This window comes from Centroberyx gerrardi, chromosome 9 (genome assembly GCF_048128805.1).
Source record: "Centroberyx gerrardi isolate f3 chromosome 9, fCenGer3.hap1.cur.20231027, whole genome shotgun sequence".
Classification (NCBI taxonomy): domain Eukaryota; kingdom Metazoa; phylum Chordata; class Actinopteri; order Beryciformes; family Berycidae; genus Centroberyx; species Centroberyx gerrardi.
This window is the reverse complement of record NC_136005.1, coordinates 20,685,211-20,699,906: the sequence shown is the minus strand read 5'-3', so window position 1 is coordinate 20,699,906 and position 14,696 is coordinate 20,685,211. Positions and strand designations below refer to the sequence as shown.

At 44.8% G+C, this 14,696-nt stretch overlaps 3 protein-coding genes across 3 annotated transcripts; 2 read left to right on the top strand and 1 right to left on the bottom strand.

Moving 5' to 3' along the window:
* Positions 1-30: 30 nt before the first annotated feature.
* Positions 31-2,805, bottom strand: LOC139926653 (MARVEL domain-containing protein 3). Its single transcript, XM_071918428.2, has 4 exons — positions 2,706-2,805; positions 2,018-2,133; positions 1,692-1,810; positions 31-1,208 (listed from the first exon to the last, which is right to left on the bottom strand). Exons 2-4 carry the CDS (start codon positions 2,128-2,130, stop codon positions 553-555), a joined length of 888 nt encoding a protein of 295 aa, XP_071774529.2. The 5' UTR covers positions 2,131-2,133; positions 2,706-2,805; the 3' UTR covers positions 31-552.
* Positions 2,806-4,327: 1,522 nt separating this feature from the next.
* Positions 4,328-6,650, top strand: c9h8orf82 (chromosome 9 C8orf82 homolog). The gene is made up of 3 exons (XM_071918430.2): positions 4,328-4,649; positions 4,759-4,807; positions 5,246-6,650. Exons 1-3 carry the CDS (start codon positions 4,482-4,484, stop codon positions 5,740-5,742), a joined length of 714 nt encoding a protein of 237 aa, XP_071774531.1. The 5' UTR covers positions 4,328-4,481; the 3' UTR covers positions 5,743-6,650.
* Positions 6,651-7,046: 396 nt separating this feature from the next.
* naprt (nicotinate phosphoribosyltransferase) lies at positions 7,047-14,564 on the top strand. Its single transcript, XM_071918399.2, has 13 exons — positions 7,047-7,546; positions 8,581-8,708; positions 8,816-8,898; positions 9,513-9,643; positions 10,604-10,719; positions 10,891-11,087; positions 11,254-11,394; positions 11,532-11,616; positions 11,727-11,807; positions 11,973-12,075; positions 12,203-12,360; positions 13,232-13,339; positions 13,515-14,564. Exons 1-13 carry the CDS (start codon positions 7,300-7,302, stop codon positions 13,599-13,601), a joined length of 1,665 nt encoding a protein of 554 aa, XP_071774500.1. The 5' UTR covers positions 7,047-7,299; the 3' UTR covers positions 13,602-14,564.
* The last annotated feature ends 132 nt before the right edge of the window (positions 14,565-14,696 follow it).

The following is a 14,696-nucleotide window of genomic DNA, read 5'->3' as shown; positions in this document are numbered from 1 at the left end:
CATTCTGGAGAATGTCTTTTGTTATTTATTATGACTTGACTGACCCGATAACTGTTACTTCACTGTGGTGTCCTTTGTGTGTATGGGCCATTGTGTGACAGCGGGGAGGGGGCATGGTGATCTCATAGTTGGCACAAAGCCTCTCATAGCGGGGCTTAGGAATGGAGGGTTGGAATTGTATGGAGTTGTGATGCCCCCAATAGGCCATTTTGATGTATCACACAATTGTCCTCCTTCTGAATAGAGCAGTCTTGGATAGAATGGCACTGGTGCAGGTTTATTTGCATAGATAAATTCTTCACAAGTGTTATACTGGTACACAGTTTAAAATACATTACAATATCAAAACCTTTGCTTTAAAAACGGCAATCTTTGATTAAAAAAATGCTGGTTCATTCATAGCAGTAGGCCTATACAAGTTAAAAAAGGTTTTATATAAATCCCTGTCACAAGGCACATAATCCAACATAGAAATCATGATTTTGGGCTTATATTGGAATATAAGCCCAAAAGGGCCTATAGTCCCCAAAAGTCCATCATTGCCTGCCTTCCTCACACATGGGTGGTTTCAGGCTGCAGCCGGGCCCTCTGCGTGGAACGGGGCTGGTGTCTGTCTGCCTCGTGGCGTTTGAGCTCCTGAAGGTAGCGCTTCACCCGCCTGACCGTCTGGAAAGTGAGCACGGTCCCGACACCGTACAGTATGGCCGTGATGAGACCGAACAGCGCCACGGCTGCGTCCGCCCCGCTCACGTCACAGTTCATCCAGGTGTAGCCGTTGCGCGCGTACAGCCGCTCGCGCCGCTGACACACGTCTGTGGAGTTGACCCCGATGACGAAGTGCAGGTAGAGCCCCACGGCCACCACGTAGGCCGCCGCGCCCACCGCCTGGAACACCAAGGCTCCGATCAGGACCTTCTGGGGCAGCAGGTGGGGGGGTTTGTTCCCGGAGACCACGAACAGGAGCGAGACGACAGCGAAGGTGAGGCTGAAGGCGATGCCCCCGTAGATGCCGGGCGCCCTCATCTGGCTGTACTGCATGTCCAGGTCGCGGACCTGCTGCAGCTCGGTGCCCTGCAGGTTGAAGTTGGAGTTGATGTTGAAACTGCCCAGCCCGCCCATGGCAGACAAGCCTGACGTCACCATCTGAGCGGCCACCACGCAGATCAGGACCAGGCCGTTGGTCAGCACAGAGCAGATCAGCACAATGCCTGGGGGAGTCAACACACACACATGCTCAGCAGATGGGGGTGAAATCTTTCACAAAATGTCATGTCATTAACATTCCTAAAGCAAATCAACTCTTTTGTGACAGTGTACTTGGAAATGGTTAAGAGTATGTCATTATTTTATTAGACTGGATGGCAGGTTATCAGCTCTCTCCCTAATCAAAGGATCGTGTTGCTCTGCTATAGTAAGTATGAGACACCGACAGACCGGTGGAAGAAAACCGGTCTGTCCAGTTTTAGGAGAGGGAGGAAGGAGGGGTATCGCTGAGAGGGAAACTAAAACCTGCCCTGTGACGCAGTAGCCTATTCAACAGCTTTCATTTACTTCTACCCAACATTACATTATCCAAGATTTCTCTGATGCCATACATTTTCTACATTGTAGTTGTTAGTAATAATTCAAATGCATTCTTTAGAGTTGCCTGCATGCTGTGTGCACCCAGTTTCTCCTGCTCTTTGACCTACCTCTCCTAGAGCATATATGAGTGCATTTGGAGTCATGGTGCTCCTCTCGTGGGACGTCCCGCACATGTTTGGGAGGGGGTGTGGTATCTCTGGGGTAGTACGGGGGCCGAGAAGAAGCCCTGGCATATAGAAACAGAGGATGGCATATGAGGAAAGGAATAAAACCAATCGAAATCTAATGCATATAATACCAATGGACACGGGCAGCTGTCTCAATCAATCAATTCACCATGCAACCCATTCATAGGCCCACCACACATTATTACAACAATCCGACAAACAGGAAAAGCAGTGAATTCTAATGACAAGACATTCATTCACCAAACCTGTCGGTTGGTGGACGTCTCTCATCGTATCTCTCATCGCGTGGATCCCGGTGATGTCTGTGGTCTCCGTTTCTCTCCCGGTGTCCCCGGTTTGATCGGGGCGGATGGCTCATAGCCTGTGCGGGAAATAAAGCCATCAACCCATTCATATAGACACACAACAGTGACCTTTGAACATTTTATTGGCTTTGAACAAAGTTAATAGGCTAGAGGACTGGCCAAGTTCCCTTACGAAGAAGAAACCAGAGTCTTACATTTTAGAAGGATATTGGCCAACAAACTAGACTATATAATAGGATATCCTATATGGATATTATGATATTATAGGAATAGTGATAGGCCTACCATAGGAGATACAAAATACCATTAGGCCTACTATAAGGTCGCTGTAAACTTAGACTACTATTGAGTATCTTAAAGACACACTAAGTCCATACAGGTGGCCTATATTATAGTGATTTTTCGTTGGGGATAGGAACAGAAAAAAGAAAAACACTTTAAATTACAAAAAAGCCTTATCTATCTTGAAATATGAAGCCTTCTAAACCATTTTATCGAGGGCTCCCGAACAGTACAGGCCTTCAAAAACAGTCAAACTTAAAAACAATGTCCCGTAGTGTATAATAAAGCAAGCAGAATCACAGCCGAATTAACGGTCGGCCCGCGATAAGCTTGGGTTTGAACTTACTGTCAAAACGATGGCGAGGAGGGCAATCACAAGTCCAAATCTGATGCCATTGTTTGATCCAGATATCACACACAGCTCGGTCTTGTTGTGGCCAGGTAGACTAACTCCACCCACCCAGCAGGGAGGAGGCAAGGCGGAAGTGTGTGACACCGCTTCACAGGTGGGGGAGCTCTTTATTGGAGAAGAGACCACAGCTGGAGAGAGGATCTAGACCGACTACAGTCTTCCACACTGAGCAAGGCTTTTTGGATGATATTCAAGTTATGACCAGTGCGTCTGAATTGGCCGCTTTGTCTGATGTCAGTCCCATCCCTGAGGCGAAAGACATACGCCTCTGTTTTAGGGGGTGTTGGACTCTTAATATGAGCGGCCTGTCCGAGGAATGTTGTTGTTTATGTGCTGAGATTTATGGCTGTCACTGGGATCTCTGAAGAGGCTTGTTGTGTTCACTCCACTATATGCTCTCTGCCTTGAATTACATAGGGCATTTCCCTCCTACAGACACGAGAAGATACGGCTGATGAATTCATAATTTTAATATTCACATTGACTTGCTGGAATATGAAGAATTTTGGTGACAGCCTACTGTATTATTCGTTTGTGTTACTTTTCCCAAAGTTCTTTGTTTAAAAACAAAAAAATGAATAAATAATAACATTCAACTCACATATGATAATAATATCACAACTACTTTCCATAATGTAAAAATAAAGCACGGGGAATCAGCTAATATAAATAAAATAAACAGCCCAATAAATAAATAAATGTGCAATGTTTGGATAAAATAACAAATCAGTGTCATTGTATCTATCCTCAATCAATTAAACAATCTTAATGGATGTTTCAATTGCTTTCTCATAACTAGTATACAGGGAGTCGATATAAGACCTTTAATGTAAATGCAAAAAAATGTTATGTTATGTTATGTCATGTCATGTCATGTCATGTCATGTCATGTCATGTCATGTTATGTCATGTCATGCCATGCCATGCCATGCCATGCCATGTCATGTTATGTTATGTCATGCCATGCCATGCCATGTCATGTCATGTTATGCCATGGCATGTCATGTCATGTCATGTTATGTTATGTTATGTCATGTTATGTTATGCCATGTCATGGCATGTCATGTCATGTTATGTTATGTTATGTTATGTTATGTTATGTTATGTTATGTTATGTTATGTTATGTTATGGTATGTTATGTTATGTCATGTCATGTCATGTCATGTCATGTCATGTTATGCCATGTCATGTCATGTCATGTTATGTTATGTTATGTTATGTTATGTTATGTCATGTTTGAGTGTAGGACTGGGGAGATGGAAACAGTAGGCTACATCATAATGTGTTGCTTTACTGTAGGAAATAGGGAAATGTTGGGCATGGGTGACTGAAAAATAACAAGGAAAGTTCTGGACTTCTTCCATAACCATGGAAATGCAGTCTAAGACAAACCCAGTGACTCAAAGAACTATGAATTGTACTACAATTTACCTACGGGTTTAGGCCACATTCCGGACGGTGGAGGGCAGCAACGCGCCATTGCTGCGTCTAGTCTGCCATAATAAACAACAAGAAGAAGAACAACGGGCAAACTCTTCCGGTTTGCATCTCTACACTCACTGATGCTGCTGAAAATAACAATATGAGGGTAAGCCTGGGTTATTTAGCTGCCTCTTAACTTAAAGACTCCCAGGTAACATAAAGTGGTTGTCACTGGATAAACCAGTCCTGTCTCTATTTTCGTACAAGTCCAGTCGTCGTGCTCGGCTATGTTGTGTCCTCCGCCTCGAGCTCTCAGCAGCGGGCTGAAATATCTGCGATGCCTGCCCAGCTTCACTGCGTCCTACTGGTTACGGACCAGTGCCACTTACATCCAAGGCCAGAGTCCCGAACCTCGCATTCGTGAATACTTCTATTACATTGACCATCAAGGACAGGTGAATGTCTGCGTTGTCATAGAAACAAGTCTTCCTAGCTAACACTTGTCACATTGTTGAGTCTCCTGCTAGCATAAATTTACAAGGTGACGGTGTGCTCAACTTACAGCTGTTCCTTGACGACACTAAAGTGAAGAACTTTGTCACTTGCTTCAAAGGTAAAACTGAGTACACACACACACACACACACACACAAAATCATATTATACATTTTGCAATGTACCCCTAGCTGGAACATGTGAATCAGTCAAAATTCCCTCCACCTGATATGAATCAGCATACCTCTTACGTTTTCAAAAACATGATTAACCCTGCTAATTACTCATGCTTAGTCATGTGCTGTGTATTACTGTGTAACGTTACAGAAAGGGCTTATTCAGCTTTGCATGACAAACTGCTTTGGGCCTCTTGTATTCACCTTCCACCTAGAAAGCACATATGGTAAGTTACCAGACATAAATGTATGGCCTGTACACTCAATGGACTGAAGCCATTGCTAATGTCTGATAGCATTAGAGTAATGTATTTTTCTGCTTCAGCCTTCTATCGCTTCATTGTACAGCAGCTCCCCAGCATCTCTGTTTCTCTATTGTCAGATAAGCAGTTCCTGGTCTTCTTCTTCAACCGCCTGCGTTTTAATCAGAGCGGGCGGTACGAGGAGCACTTCCCCTTCTTGTCCCTGTGCGGGAGGGAGAGGAACTTTGTGCGCTGTGACGACCGACCCCTGGTCTTCACCCACCTGCTGCAGGGGCCTGCGGAGGCACAAGGAACCGCGGGAGCGCCGGAGCTGCTGTCCTACTGCGGGGGCGGAGAGAAGCTGGCGGTGCCGTTCCGCCCAGAGGCCCTCTACATGCACCCTGCCAGCGGGCGGGTGTACCACCCCTGCTCCGAGCGTGGGGGGGGCGTCGGCCTGGTGAGGTCGGCCCTCGCCATCGAGCTCAGCCCCTTCTTCGGTTACCCGCCGGAGCAAGGCCAGTCGGGACAGCCCACGCACTTCGTTTGGGGAGGGCAACAGCACACACTGACCAATGAGCTAGCAGGATGCTTCCCCAGGGAAGAGGAGGGCAGTGGGCAGGAGGGAGGGATGGGCTAATGTGCAGAACAGGTTAAAGGGACACCTTGATATTTGAAATTTTATCCTGTCAAAATGTCGACATCCAGTTAATGGCCCATATCGACAACTGCTGTGTTATATGCTCACGCTCCCTATTACAATGGCCTACTGAACAGTGATTGTTGCTGATCGGAGCCTGGGGTGATGTCTGCCTTGAGTTATGCGATGTGTGGAAAGTGGCTTGTCATATACTGATGATGCAAGCTGTATAATTGATTGGATTCCATTACCTAAGGCTACAAAGGGTTGAGATAAGAGGCTGGAAGTTGCTCAATGTAAATGCTGTGATGTACATCCAGTAAAAAACAACACTAACTATGCTCAGCTGTCCGTTCAGTGTCACAGTCATCTTCCACCCTGATGTCCCTCCAAGTCAACAGACTTGGTGTTATACTGTTCTAGCATTTAGATAATATTTAATCACACGGAAATCTGTTCAATTAGATGAAACAAATGATCCCAGATGAGAAATTGGCTCATTATAGCAGCAGAGAAAAGGATAAAGAAGACAGCAAATACTTGGTACACTGAGTATTGATGATTTTACATCAAATAATTATAAAACAAAAGAACATATTGAGAATAATACAACACATAAATGCAGCTACAGTGTCTTCATTGGCAGATTTACAGGTTAGCAGATGACTGCAGTGCAGAGTGGATGTGCTAGTGTGCATTGCTAGCTGTACATGTTGTGATATACAGATGGTAGAAAATATGTACAGAATGTGAATATATATATAGATCATATTTAATTATCCTATGGAAATATATTGTGCATTATACCAGGATCATTTTAGAAACTGAAATGTGTCTTGGTAAAGACAATTTCCTTACAAGCTTTTGGGATATACTTTTGAAGATGGAGTCAAAACCTGTTTTGAATAAATGAGACCGACCGAATCACTTGTTTCCTGTTTTGTTATGTCATTTCAACATTCAAAATGCGGTTGACGAATGTCACGCGCTCAGCTGCATTAAAGAACTTACAGATCAACATCACAATCAGATGAATATTTACTGAAATGACAGTTACAATTGGCACAGAAATTATTAAGGCATTCGCGAGGTCAGCTAAAGTTTCTCTTCCTGGTTGCAACATCTGCCGTCGCTCCGAGTAACCAGGTAACCACTGACGCATCAAACTACGGTCACCAGTTAATCTGGAAACGAGTTAAACTGTAACCGGAATGCAGGTAGTCCAAAACCGCGAGGTCCGGCACAAATTAAGCACTGGTCAGCTGAGAACATTAGCCCATGTTTACTTACTGGAAAGCAGTAAATAGCTGAAACTGGAACTGCAATTTACATAAACCTGTTTGGATAGATGTGTGTCACGCCTTGCTTTTCTGCGCATTACATTGCCAGCAAGGTAGGTTACTTGTGGTAGCCTATTTCCTCGAGGTGTTTTAGGTGTAGAGGCTTTGGTCCTCGTGCATGCCAACAGTGGGCGAGAAGAGTCAGAGGGGGGCCTTAAAGAACTGCAAGTCCCAGAGATCTCGGCATTAGTTGAACTGGAGCTCGGGCTTGAATAACATGGCAGCGCCGTCCAGCAAGACATGCGAGGTCATGGAGCGGTCTATCCGCGAACGGGTCCCCCCGCTGCTGACGGACCTGTACCAGTTCACCATGGCGTATGCCTACTGGCGAGCTGGCAGGCACCAGGAGCCCGCCGTGTTTGAGTTATTCTTCAGGGACAACCCGTTCGGCGGCGGCTTCTCGCTCTTCTCCGGGCTGCACGACTGTCTGCTGTTCCTGCGGAGCTTTCGATTCACGGACGAAGGTGAGGAAGTAAGCGTGGGCTTAATACTCTTAATATTCAAAAGTGAGCAATAAAGATTGGTAATGATGCTCTTATTCGTCATCACATTTGACATTGGATTGCTTTTCCTCCAATTCATTAGCATGCCGTTCTGATTGCGCAATACTTTCAGCACGCAACCCCCGGGCTCTCTATGGATAACGCAGGAATGTAAATGTATCTCGGTGAACTTTGCTGTGTGTTGAACTTCGGCCTACAACACTATGACTATAGTATAATACTTCCATGACAGCCCGTAATGTCTCGCTCGTGGGTTGTGTCACTCATTACAGCAACAGGGCAAACCCAGCAAAACGCTTTACACCTATCCAGACTTAAGGGTATATCACCATCATCCGCAAATACATTTTCCTTGTCTGCTAAATATGCAGACCTGAACTTTGACATTTGTCACTGGCATTGCCTGAAACGCAGTATGATTGGCCAGTGCTCATGGAATTGCAAGCAACCTACTTGGAAGTTGCAAGTAGGCAAAGAGGTAGCCTAGTCTTGCGAAAAGCAACAAATGTAGCTTAATTGAGCTTGGGAATGACATTCCTGGAGTGCCATTCATACCTGTGACAGGTCATGGCAGCATTGAAATATGTCTGTGTCCCACCTTGGTCATCCCATTTCAAATCTTCAGGAAGCTGTCAGTTGTTGGCTGCCACACGAGAAAGTGTCTTGTCCATCCCACTCTTACCCTTTCAGATCTAATGACATTAGCTGTACAGGAGGTTATTAGATTCAGCTCCATTACTGTCGGGCATGTGTGTGTGTGTGTGGTGAGAGAGACAGGACATGTGAGGGAGAGAGGGCACATGGAAGAGACACACGTGCTTGTGTCAGTGCACATGTGGGATAGGTTTGTGATAGGTTTTGTTTATTTTTTTGAAACAGTTTTCGGACTTCCCATGCCCGCTGTAGGGAAGTGATATATTATTGTGTCTAAGGGACATTGTTGCATGTAATGTGTTGAGGGTGTATATCTGTTTTGTGAATCTCCATGGATCCAGATGTGGAGTACCTGCACTCGGTCCTGCCCCCAGCCACTGACCCTGCCTTCTTCCAGTTCCTGCGAGGCCTGGACTGTTCCGGGGTCACTCTCTGCTCCGTCCCCGAGGGGACTGTGGTCTTTGCCAGGGTGAGCTGCAGGGGTCCGGGGTCATGGTGTAGGTCAAAGGTCACAGTCGGGGTTGTGGCTGCGGGTCACAGGGTGTAACTTGCGCTGTATTTCTGGAACGTCTGCAGGTGCCTCTGATGGAGGTGGCAGGACCTCTGGCTGTGGTTCAACTGCTGGAGACTAGCCTACTGTGTCTGGTCAACTATGCCAGGTAACAACCGATACACACACACACACACACACACACACACACACACACACACACACTCACACTGACTAAGTGGCCATCTTTGATTGATAATTAAAAAAAATATAATATTCAAATGTTCTTCTTTTTTTTTTTTAACACTAAATCTTTATTCACAATTACACACATTTCAAGATTGAAAAATTCCAATACAATGTTTAAGTGCAGTGATAAAGACAAAATCACAAATAGACAATAAAAATTATAGGAACAGAGAAAATAGGATAATATCATTACAAGTTACATGTGCAGGAACAAAAAAGGTAGATCAACTATTATAAATAGGTAATTACATCTTACAGTACACAAACTTTTTTTGTTCTCAAATGTTATTCTTCTACCAGGCAATATAGTTCTTAACAGCAGCTAAACAATGTGGTTGCTAAGTGACACATATGTTGAGTGGTTGGTATGAGTGGTGATTTTTGGCCAGTGTATGAATAGTTAAATTAGCTTTTCTGCTGTCACAGGTGTGTGTATATTGGGTATTTTACCACGGCTTCCAACGCGAGTCAGCCAGTTATAGCTGGGCACCCATTTTGTTTCTCTCTGTCTCTTTTTCTCATTTCTGTTGCTAGTCTGGTATGCAGTAATGCAGCCCGCTTCCGCCTGGCGGCTGGCCCCAGGAGGAAGCTGCTGGAGATGGGTCTCAGGAGGGCTCAGGGACCAGATGGCGGGCTCACCGCCTCACGCTACACACACATTGGAGGTGAATGCTGTGTTTTCAGTCACAAATTCACTTTCTCCCACTCAACAAGTTCACATTCTGTACAGTCCCATGGCACATTTGCGTTTTTTTAAAATACAGCTAGCTAGATAAAAATGATTTCGAAAGACAGAACAAATATCAACCATATGTTCGGTTATTTGACAGGGACAATGCACATATTTCTGTAAATGTCCTAGAGTTAGCCAAAAAGGCTCGTTTTCTTCTGTAGTCCCTGGTCAGATGTCATTAGTGGCTGCCTAAAATTAAAAACATAACCAGAGGACAACATTAAGGCAGATACACACATATAGTGTTTGGTGACAGGTCAACAGCAGATATTAAAAAGAAAACACATATGGATGTAGGCATGCTCACTGAGGGGAAGTACACAGACTGTGATGCACATCAGTGAAAAGTCACAGGACAACATTTAAAGCACACAGACCTTTATTAGTACGATACAAACAGTATACACAAACAGTTAGCAAAGAATGGACAGACAAGTTCAACGACAGAGTGCTAGATGGGAAAGTTTGCAACCGATTGTCGCCCTCATCTTGTGCCAGGTACCTGCATGTCAGACAGGGTTTTGAATTCTCTTTGAACTACCTTTTGATAGTATCTCCAATAGTAAACATCCAAAAGAAAACAAGATTTTTTTTAGATATTTCCTCAGATGTTGACATGAGAAGGAAGACTAGTTCTTTCTGAATGTAAGAAGATGATTGTGGGAATAGAACTTTAACTTTCTTTCTTTAAGTAGATACTGCTCAATGAACAACATAAGATGTAAAATGTGAACTTTCAGAGCAGACAGGTATAGAGCAGTGAAGTGTTTTGCCCTGGTTGACTGACTTGAATTTGCTCTTTTGATGCCCGTGTCGCTGGAGCAACAGCACTGTGGGAAAAGCATTTGCACTAACACACACGCACAGACTGACTCTGGAATCTGTCTCCCAGGGTTTGATCTCACCAGTAATGTTCAGGCTGGTTTCCTGTTTGGGATCCCTGTAGCAGGTACCATGGCACACTCCTATGTCACGTCCTTTTCCTCCCTGGAGGAGGTGTGGCCACAAGTGAGTCTCCGTAACCTCTCCTCTGATCATCCGTAACGAGTGACATATTACTACAGTATATCAACCGATCTGTATTGTAATCAATCTTCAATTCAGCGATTTGTTATTATGTAGTATCCAGTTCACAGTGACATGTAGTTAATGTGTCCTCTCTTGTCCGTGCCCAATCAGACTCTAGTGGCAGAGAATGGGGACCCCGACCCAATTGACCTCATCTCGCTGACCAAGGGTTGGCTGGGCCGTGTGTGTGAGCTGCTGGGAGCGGAGCCGGGGAAGATCCGCGAGGGCGAGTTGGCTGCCTTCCTGTCCTACGCCGCCGCCTACCCTCACAACTTCCTGCCTGTGATCGACAGCTACAGTGTCAGCTGGTAACTGCACCCGTGTCCGCTCTTTTCAGATTTTCCGAGATGGACCCAAAGAGAGACAGAATACTTTTAAACGTCCATCCACCTGTCTCAATGTCTCAAGTTCCAAGCTGATGTGGTGTATTGTGTGTGTGTGTGTGTGTGTGTGTGTGTGTGTGCCCGACTGCAGTAGTGGTCTGCTGAACTTCTGTGCTGTGGCCCTGGCCCTGTGTGAGCTGGGCTACAGGCCTGTGGGAGTTCGTCTGGACAGTGGGGACCTCTGCAGGCAGTCGTTGGACGTCCGACATGTCTTCAAACTCTGCAGCGAGCAGTGAGTAAGGTGCCCGGCTGCATGTGTCTGTTTGGGTGTGTCAGTATGTCCATAATAAGCCCTACAGAATTCATCTGTTGCCTCTAGAGGTTTATTTTGGATTACTACAGTTTCCTTTTACTCTTTAATCCCTACAGTTTCTCCATCTCTGCTTTCCATTCGCTGATCATTGTTGGCACCAATAACATCTCAGAGCAAAGCATGGTTGAACTCAACAAGAAGGTAAGAGGGCTGAACCCAGGGGATTGTAAGTCGCTCATTTTATTGACACTCATCTTCTCTCCCTTCATGCCCTCATCCTTTCCCCCCTGGTCTGTGTATCATTGTCTCAGGAGAATGAGATCGACGTGGTCGGCGTGGGAACGCATCTGGTCACCTGCACAAGACAGCCCTCTCTGGGTTGTGTGTATAAGGTAATGTGTTAAACACAAAAGAACGCACTCACACGGACAAACGCTCGATTACCAGTTTAATGTTTCCCACTCTCCAACTGCTCCCTTCCAAACTCACTTCTTCTATCGCTTTCACAGTCGTATGGCCTTTCCCTCTCTCTCCCTCCCTTTTTGTGTGTGTGTTAGCTGGTGGAGGTGAGGGGCAGGCCCAGGATGAAGTTCAGTGAGGACCCAGAGAAGAGCACCGTGCCTGGGAGGAAAGCGGTCTACCGGCTATTAGACGCTGAGGGTGAGAATTCATGTTCACTACCCCTCTGTTCCAACTCGCTTCTGACAGTTCAACAGCTTTCATTCTCCCTCTCTCTATGTTTTATGTCTCTCTCTTGCTCCGTTTCCCACTCCTTTTTTTTCTTCAGGCCATCCTTTCCTGGACCTGTTGTGTCTGGCAGCGGAGCCTGCTCCAGAAGCAGGAGTCCCAGTGAGCTGTTACCCTCTGGGATGGGACAACACCTCTCACTCAGTCACTCCAGTTCAGGTCACCTGTCTGCGCCAGGACGTTTTTGCCAAAGGACAGGTGAGGATACTTTGATACTGCATATTCAGAAGCTTGTGTAGACCTCATCATAGAATTATGGCTGTATGGAGATGAGTAGAAGATGCCAACTTGAACGAAGAATCCAACCTTAAACACTTTAACACTTATAAAAACAAAACAGCTATTGGCAGTGTTCTCTGCATTTATGGGCCCACTTTGTTGTTTGGTGGTGTATTTTTCTGCAGATAACTGGTCAAATGTAGACAATATGGTGTCACATCAAGATAATTTCAGCACAGTTACAGTGGAGTTTAAAAGCTGAAATTCTTTATTCAACTATCTACAACATCAACGGTAAACTTCAGGTTTTGGTGTCAGTCCCCCAGAATCAAAAGGCAAGGGCTTCTTTCTTGACTCGCCATTTTGCACCGACATTCAACAATCATACAGGGAGAAATCCATCGTAGAAATCATCATAGAAGAGGCAGAGATGTCAATTTCTCCACTAGCAGAACCCTCAAAACACCATAATGCAATGCAGCCACAAGACATTGACAAGACTTTTTTTTCAACTGGAAAACCTCTTGTTCTGCTATCATTATCACTCTCTCCCCCTACACATATAACCCACAGCTGAATGCAACAAGTTCAGGCACGTTATGTGGGGGTTGTTTAAAGGCATTCTGGGAAATGTAGGAAATTGCCAACTTAAGTAGAAGTAGATGATGCAGGTTGAGGGAAAGTGGGCACACTAAAAAATTTAATTACTTAATTAAATTAAATTACAACACTTCATCACAAAATTACTCCTGGAATGCATTGAACAATGCACAACAATACAATATATAACAGTGCAAGGGTATCCTAGGGTGGATTTTTCCTTTAAGTATGTGTTTGCCACACTCTCTAGGTCACACACCCTCTGTGCAGCGCTGCTGAAACTAGAGCAAAGGTCCAGAGCTCCCTCCAGACCCTGCACCCTCGACATAAGAGACTGCAGGAGCCAGACTCTTACACAGTGAGTCTCGCACACATATACACATATACACACACTGCTTCCAAATTTGTGCTGAATGCAAAAATACAGAACAATTCAGACTTCCTCTGAGATGCAGGAGCTACACACACTTTACACTGCATACTTGGAAGAAAGATTTCCTTTCCTACAGTCTGTGGCCCTCTCTTCCCGCTAGGTGGCGTTGTCAGAGAAGCTCCATAACCTGGTCACAGAGATCCGGAGGGGCAGCTGCAACGACAGCAACTTTCTGTTAGCCAACTAAGAACTACACAATTCTTCTGTTGTCATCTCCTAATTCCATGTCGTTTGGTTGACACTTTTTCCACAAAGTGCCTTACAGTACCACAAGTTCATACATTTGCAGTATGCATGGCCGTAGTGAAACCCTAGTCCTGGCAGTGTTAGCGCCATGCTCTATCCATACAGGACCTCCACAGCTGTGTTGAGGCTTATGTCGTTCAAACCCAATGGCTTTAAGAAGAAAATGGGGTCAAATGAAAAGAACTCACAAAGGAGTGTTTTACTAAGAAAAGCCCAGCAGTGACAGACTGAAACAAATCAAAACAAAACATCTGTCAAACTAAATGGTTAATTCTACTGGCCACTGTGGTTTTAACAGCCAAGTCAAGTAGATGAGCAAGTTAAATGATGGATAATATAACTGTAAAGTACAGTTTCTTGCACGCAAGCAAGCTATCGAGTGGCCTTGATCTTTATTGCCATGATATTGGTTAAGAATTCTATGTCAACTTAACCTTTAAGCCATGAGGTGATAAGCTAAAGTGTTCAAGTGATCAAGTGAAGAATGGACCTCCATATCTGCCCCGGGACTGCACTGTACATCCCAACCTCTTGCTGTATTTGTGTTCTGTCTTGTATCCTGCAGACTTGTCTTCACCTTTTCAGTATCTTTGTTTTTCTCCTTTTCCAAACTCTGTGCATAGGGATCATTTTTAACATAGCCATATTTTATTAACTTCTGCCAGTTGGAAGCCTTCTGTATCTTGACCAATTTGTGCACTGCCTAAACCAATATTACATCACACTAAATAACGTCTATTGAATTTGGACATGGTTTGTAAGTCTGGCCAGTGTGTTTATTATTCGTGTCTTCCTTGTGTTGTTTTCAGCTGGTGTTTTTATTAAATTAGCTCACATAATGTGCCATGTTACCAAGTTGTTGCACCGGTCTGTCACATTCTGTTCATGCTTCGCAGTTCAAACATGACATTGAAAACAAATAAGATAAGCCTGACATGACACACTAATAGTGCTTGCTGTGTTTTGTTTGCTCTTGTTCTGTGTGTGTGTGTGTTTGACTTTAAATTTGGACTTAAAATATGGGTTAGGCAGGTTA

Bases quoted from the DNA above. Each gene is read 5' to 3' on its own strand.
- c9h8orf82 (XM_071918430.2), top strand. From the start codon at position 4,482: ATGTTGTGTCCTCCGCCTCGAGCTCTCAGCAGCGGGCTGAAATATCTG. The intron at 4,650-4,758 runs GTGAATGTCTGC...CTCAACTTACAG, and splicing joins ACATTGACCATCAAGGACAG to CTGTTCCTTGACGACACTAA. The intron at 4,808-5,245 runs GTAAAACTGAGT...CTCTATTGTCAG, and splicing joins CTTTGTCACTTGCTTCAAAG to ATAAGCAGTTCCTGGTCTTC.
- naprt (XM_071918399.2), top strand. From the start codon at position 7,300: ATGGCAGCGCCGTCCAGCAAGACATGCGAGGTCATGGAGCGGTCTATC. The intron at 11,395-11,531 runs GTGAGTAAGGTG...TAATCCCTACAG, and splicing joins TTCAAACTCTGCAGCGAGCA to TTTCTCCATCTCTGCTTTCC. The intron at 12,361-13,231 runs GTGAGGATACTT...CACACTCTCTAG, and splicing joins ACGTTTTTGCCAAAGGACAG to GTCACACACCCTCTGTGCAG.
- LOC139926653 (XM_071918428.2), bottom strand. From the start codon at position 2,130: ATGAGCCATCCGCCCCGATCAAACCGGGGACACCGGGAGAGAAACGGA. The intron at 1,811-2,017 runs GTTTGGTGAATG...TCTATATGCCAG, and splicing joins AGACGTCCACCAACCGACAG to GGCTTCTTCTCGGCCCCCGT. The intron at 1,209-1,691 runs GTAGGTCAAAGA...TGACTCCCCCAG, and splicing joins TCATATATGCTCTAGGAGAG to GCATTGTGCTGATCTGCTCT.